The sequence below is a fragment of the Phalaenopsis equestris genome, unplaced genomic scaffold (assembly GCF_001263595.1).
Source record: "Phalaenopsis equestris unplaced genomic scaffold, ASM126359v1 Scaffold000754, whole genome shotgun sequence".
Taxonomy (NCBI): Eukaryota; Viridiplantae; Streptophyta; class Magnoliopsida; order Asparagales; family Orchidaceae; genus Phalaenopsis; species Phalaenopsis equestris.
Genome location: NW_018165194.1, coordinates 614,471 through 626,919, shown reverse-complemented (window position 1 = coordinate 626,919; position 12,449 = coordinate 614,471). Strand labels below are relative to the sequence as shown.

The window sequence follows — 12,449 nt, the reverse complement described above, 5'->3', positions numbered from 1 at the left end:
AAGGCATCCATGACTAACAAAGATATCTATCAGTCCATTATTGAAGAAGCCCCCAACACTTGGGACTCGATTTGTTCGCCGAGGTACCAGAGATGTGCATCATACCGGCAAGACGTGACACTCACATCATGAGATTTTTATCAAGACACCAGGGAAAGACTTTGTATAATACGAGATGTGTCAAATTAATTTTTTTTATTAGTTTTCTCTCTTGTATTTAAAACAAAAGGGAAATGGAGAGGAAGGGGGCTCTCAATCCCCCTCTCTCTCTCTTGCGTGTAAGTGATACTTCCTCTCTCTCTCTCTTTCCCTCTCTCTCTCTCCTTATGAAATCTTGTAACTCAGGGAATCTTCGACGAGCCTGACTTCTCTGGTTTATCGAAGATAAGAATTTAATATATTTTCTAAGATTCCCTCTGAGAACACATATCTTCTCTGAGTTGTATTAACCCATGAACTATACAGAACCCGACACCCTAAAATGTTCGAAATATTTGTTATTTTTTTGCGAGTGATCATGTGAGTTCAATTTTTTAGTCTTATTTGTCATCGTTTTTTTATCAAGCGATCATTTGAGCTTAATTTTGTAAAATTACACGACTAAATTTAAGAGAGCGGCTAGTTTTGAGATTTTTGAGCATTTTGAAATTTTTCTTTATATCATGTTAAATCAAGCAAATCATTGTTATTATTTTAAAAATTTACAGACATGCCATACAATTTTATGTATTTAAATTTCAAATCCTAATATTTATTATTTATATCTATTTTTTATCATAAACATATATCCACATAAATGGGTATTTCACATTTGAAAAAATATTAATAGTGCTATCTTTTTAAGTGATATTAAATGACTAAATATAAAAATTCTGGTGTTAGATAGTAATAATAATAATAATAATAAGTTCTCAAAGATGTAAATACATAAAAATGGTGGATATGAATGTAAAAATGCCTCAAAACCGCACAGAAGTTCGCCCGTCGTCTCTTCCTATATCTGTCGCCTCTTCGATCCTGCTCCGGCCGCGTTATTGGATTCGAGAATGCACAAAAACAGGCTGCAGGAGCTTTGCCAGAAGCGATCATGGCCTCTGCCAACTTACACAGCTAGCCGCGAGGGTCCCGACCACAACCCCGAGTTCGGTGCCTCCGTCCTTGTCAGCGGCCAGACCTTCGACTCCCCGAACCTCTTCAAATCTCTTAAAGAGGCTCAGAACAAGGCCGCTGAGGTAGCCCTAGACAGCCTCTCTGCCATTTCCTCCGCCTCCTCTGCTCCCGACCATCCAGCAGGCGATGAGTCTTCTCCGGCCGCCAGTGAGTTCCACTCTACTTTTTTCGCTTTAAGAAACTTAGCGTGTTGTCCCCTTTGGACCTGCTATTGCTTCCGGTGTAAGTAAAGTTTCTCTGTTTTACTCTCTTGTGCCATGGCATTCTCACTGCTTTCATGTTCCAGCTAGGAAATTTGAATCATGGTTTCAATGTTCTGTTTGGGTTAGTAGCGTGGTTTCTCTTAAGTGCCGATTTTCTTGATGGATTTAGCGAGTGAAATTTAGAGAATTTGTTGGATAAGAGGTTTTGACATCATTGTTTGTTCATTCAATTGCTTTAAATATTAACGGGAAATGGTAAAATAAACGTAATGATTCTGTTTTATGATATTATGTGATTTTGTTTTTGTTAGGACACTAATTCTGAAGTTGGGTGCATCATAGTGTAGCCCAGAAATTGTTTTGTTTCATCAATTATGGATAGTTTGATTCAGCAACCCTGGTCAATGATTTTGATAAATTTGGATGTCCTTTCTCTAAATTTGTATTATTCTTAAACCTCCTCGTTTTATTGGTTTTCTTCTCTCTTAAACAAGTTTCTTTGTAAGCCATAAGTAGCACCTCTTATAATTTTTTTCCAGGGAATTGTTCCTTGAAGTCATCACTGAACCCCCAAGATCAATGGACAAGCCCTAACAATATAAGATAAGGTTCAAGCAATCCATTGGATAATTGACGAACACAATTTTTAAAAGAAGATTTATTTATTTATACTAGAAATTAAATGGAAAGGAGAAAAATTTAATGTCATTAAGAAAGTTTATGAATTATTGTTATGTTGGAAAGGTTATTAATAGTAATGAGGTTGTGATAGTAACATATAAAAAAAATGAAAGATAAAATTATTAAGCTAAATATGGTTGGTAATAGGGTAATGACTTTCAAGATAATAATCTGCGATGAAATTATGAATGTGATATTTGCTTTTAGTCTTTAATTTCAATGAGAAGATAGTTTAAAAATAAATTTGGGATGAGATGGATGAACTACTAAAATAAATTATGGTAACAGAAAGAACTTTGGTTGGACGTGATTTAAATGAGTACACGTGTTAAATTGGATGAGCATCGGGAGGATTTATGGCAGTTATGAAATATGAGATAGCAATGTAATAGGATAGGTTATACTTTATTTCGTAGTAGCATATGATCTTGCAATAGTGAAGATATTTTAAGAAATCTGAAAAACACATATACCATGTTTGGATGTTTTCTGTTTTATTTTCTATTTTCTTAGTTTTGTATTTTTTTAATTTTTATTTAAATTAGAAATATGCAAGGTATTATGAAGGTAAATAGGTTTGGCAATGGGGAAGGTTATAAGTTAATTTTTCTTGAAAAGATTGACAATACCGCTCAGTTAGTTACCCTCAAATTTGATCAGAGGATAGTTTAAAAATTAAATTTGGGAAGAGATGATAAACTACCATAATTTATGCTTAAAGTAGAAAGAATTTTTATTGAAAGTGATTCAAATGAGCATAGAGGTTCAAGTAGAATGAGTTATGAGAGGATGCTTGGTGGTTATAAAATATGAGATAGAAATGCAAAAGGACAAGCTATACCTGATTTCGCAATAGCCTATGATTATATAACAATGAAGATATATTTTATGAAATATGAAGTGTTGTTTGGCTGTGTTTTGTTTTTAATTTAATTTCTTTATTCTTTTATTTTTTTATTTATAATTAAAAAAAATGTAAGCTATTATTAAGGTGAATAGGGTTATTTCCATTATGATAATTATTTATGTGATTAGTTGAATTAGAAGATGGTTTAACAAATAGTCTTCGAAAGAGATGGTTTAGCTGCTACAACATTTACCTAAGGATGAAAGGATTTTTATTGGAATTGATTTAAATGGATATATATAGGTTCTAAAATGAGGTATGGGGAGATTTAAATAAAAATACAATCGGACAAACTATACTTGATTTCACAGTAGCTTATGATCTTGCTATAGTAAAGTCATTTTAAGAAAGTGAATAACACTTATGGCATTTTTAGCTATATTTTCTATTTTTTTTATTTTCTTTTTCTTTGTTTCTATCTTTTTTTAATTTATACTTAAAGCAAAAATATTTTTGGATGTGCATTCGCTCTTGATTCTAAAATTTTTGGGGGAAACACTAATTTGTTTCCAAAATCAAAATGTTGAAAGAGCTGACTAAATGTGATTTTTTATTAAGTGTTTATTTTTGTAAATAAAAATAAAAAATAAAGATATAGCCAAATTTACCATTAGTTACTTACAAAAATTGATCCATTAAATTACAAATACATATTTTCTTATTTAGAGTGAAATAAAAATATTGTTGCAATGATTTGACCACATAGTATAGAGTAATAGTTATGGATGCATATCTTATGAATATAAATAAAATAAAAAAGAAATTATCGTTCTAGAATTATGTTGTAGGGTTTAAAAGGTGAGAAATTGCTAATCATTTAGGATAAGTTAAGGGAGGCAAATTGAATAGGTTTAGTTGTGCCAATTTTGATGTGGGATAAGATGATTATTTCCATCAAAAAGTTTGTTGTAAAAATTTTAGGAGAGTTTAAAAGTAGACTCTACATTGATAAGGAGATTGTGATAGAGAGAGGAGGTATAGAATGTTATTAAGGAAAAGAAGTGAACTTTTGGAGAATTAAAAAATTGAATATTTCTAAAATAGGGGGTTTATGTTGCCTGTGATTTGAGGAATATGCTGCCTTTTAATATTTGCATATTTTGCATTGGGTTTAGTTAGATTATTAAAGTTAATTGGTTCTTAGAATAGGGGTATAAGAATGAATTTCTTTTTCTTGAAAATAAACACCTCAATTTCTTATCAGGGTTAGCGAGCTTTACTTATTCAAAGCTAAGTTTCAAAATCTTTTCAATTGGACTATTTATATTTATATTTTTTATTTTTTAACTTCTATTTTATCTAAAGACATTATCTTCAATTTTTATTAATCAAATGCAACTTATAGTTCAAACTGAAAAAAGTATATTGATCCCAAAGAAGGCTTATAAAGAAGACAAAAGATACTATCAAATGAAACTCATTGTATTAGGTAACCATCTTTCTTGTAAATAATAAAGTAATTCTCTTTTTGTTTGGTGTATTTAAAAAATTGTGAAAGTTTTATTTTTTTTAATTAAATTTTGTTTGTTCATGAACACAAAATACTTCTTTATGCATGTTGTATGTTTTGTTTTTCATTTTTCATTTAGCTAATCATTTTTTTTAAAGCTTGTTTGTTCGTTTCTACAAGTTCACAACATAGCTCATTTGGTTATAAAACAAATAGTTTGATAGTACTATTCATTAATGCTCCTAAAAGCATGTTTCACATGCAAAGTGAAGTGAAGCGCTTGACACCCACTTCGCTTCATTGCAGTGTGCTTCAAAGAGTTGTAACCAATTGGTCCATTCATGGTTTAATGAGAGTATATAAAAGCTTTGGTTTGATGTTTGAAGTAGTGCAAGGAGCAGATAGTCGTGTTCGAGAGTTCAAGGAGCACAAGGGAGCTGAGTGTTGTCTTCAACTTCAGCCTAGATTTTGAAGTGCACTTCAAACGTTGCGGTCCTTCTTGAAATTTGGCCTGGACTTCGTCTTAGCTGATCATACCTCTCAATTGCTATGTATTTACATATCCAGCACTTAAACTTTAATTATTATTATATTTAGATGTTAGATATGTAAATGCATAAGAATTGAGTGGTATGTATGTAAATACCTCTTTTTGTAGGTAATGCGGGTGAACAAAAAAAGAATAGGTTTTATAGCAAATTGTAATTAAAACCAAAATATTTTATTGAAATTTTTAATTTAAAAAAATATTCTTTCTTAATGTTTGCCTTCAAGATAGGTATTGTACCACATTTTTTCTATTTTATATTAAGTGGTGCTGAGATGAGAATGCTTAGGTGGATGAGTGACTCGACACTTAGAGGCAAAATGCGAAATGAATTTATTCGTAAGTTGACAAGATTAGAGAGAGTCGTCTTAGATGGTTTGGTCACATTAAACGTCGATCATCTGACGTTCCAGTTAGAAGAGTAGATGTTTTAAATTTGACTAATGTTAAGAAACACAGAAATAGACTTAAAAAAGACTTGGACATATTATGTAAAAAATGATCTTAATCTATTTGAATTAAATGAAGACACAATGGAGAAAAAAGATTTATGTAGCCAACTCACTTAGTAGGATAAAGGTTTGTTGTTGTTGTATTTAAGTTTTACTTTTTATTTTATAATGGTTCATAAATGTATTTATATATTAATAGTTTCACATACAACATATTAACACTTTTTTTAGTAAAATGTGCGTTTTAAAGCAAAAATAAAACCTTGCTAATTTGCTCTATAAGGCTCATTTAATTAAAAACTTGATAATACTACTTGTTAATTCGTTCAGTAAGAGTGCTTCAAACGACATACTTTACCATACTCCTCCAGAGCAACAAACATAGGAGGTTGCTCCATGTATACCTCTTCTAAAAGATAAGCTCGAAAAACATTCTTCATATCCAGTTGGAGCAGGGGCCAATTATTTATTGCAACCAAGGAAAGAAATAGGTAACTGAAGTCAACTTAACTACCGGAGAGAATGAGTCCAAGTAGTCAATTCCATAAGTTTGAGCATAGCCCTTAGCAACCAACCAAGGTTTGAGACAAGCTACAAATCCATTAGAATGAAACTTAACTGCAAAGAATCATTTACAACCCACAACATTCTTACCAAATTGTTGTTCAACGAGTTCCTAAGTTTCATTTTCAGTTTAGACATTAATCTTATCAAGCACTGCTCAATAAAAAAAGGAGAAAAAAATTGAACTACCAAAGCCAAAAGAAGTTGAACACAACAACGGACATAAGCAGAGAAAGCAGAGGGAAGCAGACTGAGCAGCCAACTCTCCAAGTTAAGGAATAACTCCAATATCAAAAAGTTCTTCTAATTAGATTTCCTCTAATTAAGTTACCTAACATCAAGTTTCCTAATATACAGTTTCCATAATAATGTCAACAAAGAAAAACTTTGAGAGCTTTTAGTCAGATTAATTATATTTTCCTGAAAAGGTGAACAAGTGAGAGCAAGCATTTTATGTGGCCCAAAATTTTTTTTAAGTGCCAACGATTTAATTTTCCATCTTCCTAATAATGCATGAGAATAAATAGGATCATTAAGTGGGTTGATTGTTCCAAATCTTGATGTAGTCTTGGTCAACATGCTTAGAATGCTAAAATATCATGTGTAATTAGCATCATAGGTGACTCTAATTCTTTATAGTATCAAGTCTTCTTCAAAAGCCTTCTAGGCCTCTTCAGGGATTGTAGGAGTAGTGGTGCTTGAAGCACTAGTTTCTCTTATTTAAAGACTCAAGGATTGGATATGATGATTTGTTGAAACTCCGGCTTCTCCGTGCTAAAGTTACCTTGGGTGATGTCAGGTCTTTGTACCTTTCACCATCTAGTTTGGCTAAATTTTGCACTCGTGCGGCGTGTTGGATGGAAAAACAAATTGAGAATGCATTTGAGTGCTTACACAGCTCCCTAAAATACTTTGGTTACATATTATAGTTCTATGCCATACAATCTGAAGCATGATTTTTGTGCGGTGCAGGTTCTTTAAAAAGAAGAAGAGTTGCATTAAGGAATCATTTAATTGTTAAAAACTATGATTTCATTTTCATTCATTTTATGTGTTAAAGTTAAATCATTACATTTGCAGAGTTTTGTTGTGGTTTGTGAAGTTTTAAATCATTATAGGCTTCTAATTTTATCCAATCAAATGATGGATTCAATAAAGTTCATTGTTTCAAAAGATATTTTTGACTTCAAGCAACTGATTGAGCCTCTTAAGTTTATTTACTTATTTATTTATTTATTTATTTATTTATTTATTCTTCTCTGCACTTTCCTAAGCCACAATTATTATTTAGAAGGTAATGTTGCATGCAGCAAGTCATATTTCTTACAATGTTAGGTAGTGTTTCTTTTATTACCATATGACTGCAATTGTTTTCATTTTGGTTGACTTAGCATTTCTAATAGAAGTGTCTCACATTATTATTTCCGAAGAATAAATTGACATTCATTATACATATTGGAGTATAAAACTTACAGGGTAGATTTTGAAGTGCATAGTGACAAACTGACAACTGGCACAAATGGTAGTATCTAAGTATGTTAACACATGTTTCTTCCTCTGTATTTTTCATTTTTCTATGGATTGAAATCTTCTCCTACTAGTTTTAGGAAGCGGTGTCGTTTTTCAACTTCTTAGAACGAAAACTCATCTTTATTTATCATGAAAACAAGGAGCTCCAGATTTTGGTCTTGCATTCATTTAAAAATTGTATTTTCTATATTTCTTTTCAATTTAAACTTCTTTTCATTTAATTTTGTGTTAATAATTGATTTTTTATTTTGTATTTTTTGTAGAGGCTCAAATTTTTTACAAGAGTCAGCTACAACAGTATGTGCAAAAGAGAAATATTGGTGCGCCAAAATATGTTTGTCTCAGCGACGGTTCAGCTCACGCACATAGGTTTAAGGCAAGGGTTACAGTTGATGGACAAACATTTGAGAGTACACAGTACTTCAGATCGTTAAGAGAAGCTGAACATTCTGCTGCAAGGGTTGCTTTAATGTCTTTGCCTCTTGAAGAGAATCAGCAGGCGAGTTACATGTGATTTCTGATCAACAAGACGTACTGAATGTGACGAGTTATTAATTTCATTTTTTTATCTGATTGTTACCTTCAGGATGAACCAAATTTTTACAAGAACCTCTTGCAACAACTAGCTCAGAAGAAAGGTCTATGTTTGCCAAAATATAATACAGTGTCTGAGGATGAATCCCATATGCGTATTTTCAGAAGCACTGTCGAAATACATGGAAAAAGCTTTGTAGGAGATGTTGGGCGGACCAAAAAGCAGGCAGAGATGAATGCTGCAAAAGTTGCCTTGAATCATGTTGAAGGACGTAAGTTAGACTTCTATTCTTACGTTCTTTGATGAACTTTTATTTCTTTGAGATAGTGAGATTTAGCATTCATAGTGACTTTTGAGTGAGTTAGGTTGAATAGAGAGTTGAAATTGAAAACAATTGTTTGACTCTAAATGCAAATCAGTTTTAATCAATTCGGCTCAACATGTCTCTTGAGAGAGTTTGTTGTTCCTGATCAATTTTTTCAGAAACAAATTAAATTTAAATAAGACACTGCCAATAAATTTTGCACTCATTTTACAAGGAATTCATAATATGGTTTTGGATCTTTCATATTCATGAATATTTATGGTTACTTATTCATACTGATAATGACGGATACTTTTGGTTAAAGCTAATTGTTTGGGCTAAATTCTTAGTGTATAGTTGTGACAAACTTGATTTAAGATAGAAAAATTAACCACATTTAGCTTAGAAAAGGATGGTGGGAAAATAATGAGGAACTTAATTAAAATCTTATAGTTCAATCATCCTAGGTTGTGTGGATCACTGGTCTACTTACCCAGAGATATATGTTTCAATGATCAAAGGATCTTTATCGGCAATCATGAGTTGCATTATCCAATGAGATCTTATAGAACTAGGTAAATGTTTATTTGAGAATAATTGAAGTTAATTTTTGCTAACAAAAGGCTTTATGCTCTATCCAATGCTTCTTAGAGTTCACCACTTAAGGGAGGCCATTGAGGAACTTATGTGCTTTTGTTGTGATCACTCTTCAATAGTTTAATTTTGCAGCAAATCAACCAATCAGAAGACCCCAATCACAACCATATATTTTTTGTCATTTGGCGACAAAATCTCCTGTTAGTAGACATGTAACATTTTTTTAGAGCGACTATAAAGATATACCTTATATGATATTAACTTTTTTTGAGCTATAATTATCTTAACCTCATCAAATAAGTGCACAAGATGGATAAATTGTTTCTTTAAACCTCGGACAGTTAAATTTGCTTGAAAATTTTTAAATTCTATTAAATTCTGAATTTCTTATTTCTTATTAGGATTTAAGCTCAAAATAATTTTCTTTAAATTTGAGGGCATTTTGATTACATAGTTTCACTCTAATTGAATTTTTTTTATTAAAACAGGCATCGTTGGGATTTTTAAATTATTAAATTTTATTGCTTAAATCTTGCCAATTCTAATCATTTTCTTGGAGAGGATCAAACTTTTTTGAGCAAATTTTATTTTAAATTTATCGCTCTTATTGTAACACCTCGTAGTTAAGCATTTTCGTCTCCTCGAAAAACAATAAGAGAACGCATATGACACAAAAGAGATGTAGATTAACAAACGTTTCAACCTTATAAAGCGGATACAAAACCACCCTTTGAAGCAGAACGACTTCAAAATTCTGAGAAGCAGACTGAGATGAGATTGAGAGGAGAGAAAGCGGGCGAGGATTTTGAACCTTTTCATCGAGGGATTGGAGGTGTGCTGGGAAGACGTTACCAACGCCAATTTTAGAGGATAGTGTCGATGGGGTAGTAATTTTGTGGGAGTATGCTTTCAATCGATAGGAGGCATCATCAACAGTTGGCGAAGGACAGGTAGTCGAGCATGTGCATTTACCCTTGTTTCGATCGAAGTGCGTTGCATCATGGAGCGGCTCGACATCAGGAAGGCTCAATTGCGAGTGAGGAGGATGACTGACGTTAAGAGTAGAGACCAGTGACAACGAGTATGAGTTGATTATAAGTGTTGCAATCCGAAGAATAACGAGGAAGAGCTAGAGCAGAGGTAGTGCATGAAATCATGCGCAGGAAATAACAACGTCGCTGTGCGTAGCTAGTTCATGTGAAAAGTTGAGTGTTGGGGCAAGCCGTTTGTGTTAAGGTAATTTTAGTTATGCATTTCATTTATAAATTCTAAGTTCTCTTTTACATCTCTAAAAATTTTTTTTAGGATTTTGCTTAGAGTCAAAGGTTGTGTAATTAGTAGATGCAACACTAAATTAATAGAAATGTGAAGTTTAAAATTTTTATTTAGTCTATTAAATTTAGAAAATTAATGAGTTCATAAAGAGAAAATTAATGATATCAACATGTCTATCTTAGTTGTGTTTTATTTATAAAAATTATTACAAAGGTTTGATGTCGACGCCATAGATGAATTTTAGGAATAACAACTGCAAACTTATTGGTACGTACTCTCATTTTTGTTCTATAGAGACTAAAATGTTTGGGATGTTCATCAATCTATATCCGTACTCTTTAGCTTAAAAGCAACCAAATAAACACTTAATTTTTTTGTCTGATTCACTACGTTAGTCCTTTTACTTTGTTATTTATTATTCTTGGGGGCATTTATACATACTACACAATTCTTATGTGTTTACACATCTAACGCCTAAACTTTAATTTTTATATTTATAGCGCTCAAAACTTTCATATCACATCAAATGCCACTGTTAATAACTTTTAAAAGGTAGAACACGTCTTTTCATGCAAAACTAAATGCCATAAATGTAAAAAATGAACGTGTAGATGTTAAATATGTAAATAAATAATAATTCTGTGGTATTTATGTTTTGCAGAGATGAATTTATTCGGATCCAGTGTCTTTTTCACACCCACATTTATACAACACTCATGTATGAAATATACTATGTAAATCTGTATTTGAAAAATAGGAGGGATCAAGCTCTATATGCATGCTAGAAGAATGGCTAATAAGCAAGCTGTAAGGGAGGGATGGGGGCACAGCACTTGACCAACCCATTTACTAAATCCATTGAATTTTGTTTTGATGTAATTTTAGTATTTAATGGTTCCTTGAATAAACTTTGTGTAATTTTGATTTATGATTAATTGAATTTGTTTAAAAGAAATTTTATTAAAGATGCTGGACTAACTCCTAGTTCTTTGCATCTATGGTGAAATATACCAAACCACATTTCAGTGAAAATGTCGTTGAGACAGACATGCCTACATTAATGTTTATTTTTATACCAACACCTGTTCATGTATTTTATCTTGCATTGTTACTTTATTTATTTATTTATTTATGTTTTTCTATTGTATTGTATCATTTCCATGTTACTGTACTGCAACCATACTTCATAGATGATTCGATTTCTGACTGTTATTCCTGGGTGCTGGTTAATTTTCAGATTTGTTTTTAATTTTTTATTTTGAAAAGAAAATATAAATTAACTAGATAATGACATGATTAATTTGCAGTTTAAAAGTAAACTTGTCATTGTAATGCACATTAGTTGTTCTTTATTATTAATTGGATAGTAATATTTTTGTGTCAGGAATTAATTCCCATTCAATCAGAATGACTTGCGGAGATGCTATGGATAACCTGGAACACCCAAAAATTCATGCTGAACCACCCTCATCTATAACGACTGACGAAAGGAATCAAACTGCGGAAGGTTAGTTTATGAAATTGCATAAGAGCTTCAGTTCCTGATTTAAATTTGAAATTATTTATTTACTGCAATTGTAAATAAAAATTTAGAATATTCAGAAAATGGTGCCATAACAGAAGTAACCCAGCCTGCTACCGGCCTTTCGCCGAAGTACCAAGTAAAGCTTAATGACTCTCCTATTCCTGCTAGAAATCAACCAAATCTTAACGCGATTCCATCCTCAACTCTGAAGATTAAGGAAGCTTATCAGGCTACATGTGGTGAGCAAATTATTTTGAATTTTGGATTGAAGATGGGTACGGAATGGTAATTATGTGAATATTTTTTGTTTCTAATATCATTCAATAGATATCAATTTCCAGGAGAAACAAAATCGTTTTCCAGTTCCGATCTCAAATGAGAATATCAAAGAGAAGCAAGCTAATGGTAGTGACATCCTCATATTAGTATTTAGGAAAATTTACATTCGCAGAACACAATTCTTATGTATTTAAATAACTCACACCTAAACTTTCATATTTGCATACATAGTGATTTTGTGCTTTAAACCTATGCTTTAAAAGGTGTATTTCACTGTCAAAATGTGATAATAGTGCTATTTTTTATGTGATTTTAAAAATTTGAATGCTATGCGTGTAAATATGTAAGTTTAGGTGTGAGATATGTAAAATCATAAGAACTGTGTGCTCTGTATGTACATGCCGAGCCTGCGTTGTTTCAATTCAGCAGG

General features: G+C 31.8%; 1 protein-coding gene across 3 annotated transcripts in view; it reads left to right on the top strand.

Moving 5' to 3' along the window:
- Positions 1-981: 981 nt before the first annotated feature.
- Positions 982-12,449, top strand: part of LOC110030721 (double-stranded RNA-binding protein 1-like) — a 12,139-nt gene continuing 671 nt past the window's right edge. Inside the window, exons 1-6 of one of the 3 annotated variants that reach the window (XM_020733606.1) lie at positions 982-1,317; positions 7,768-8,003; positions 8,091-8,310; positions 11,600-11,722; positions 11,836-11,979; positions 12,068-12,145. In XM_020733606.1, the coding sequence (XP_020589265.1) occupies positions 1,047-1,317; positions 7,768-8,003; positions 8,091-8,310; positions 11,600-11,722; positions 11,836-11,979; positions 12,068-12,145 (1,072 nt within the window). In that variant the 5' untranslated portion in view covers positions 982-1,046. Of the gene's footprint in view, positions 1,318-7,767; positions 8,004-8,090; positions 8,311-11,599; positions 11,723-11,808; positions 11,980-12,067; positions 12,146-12,449 lie in introns of all 3 variants that reach the window. The other 2 variants (XM_020733604.1, XM_020733603.1) reach the window with 2 other exon arrangements.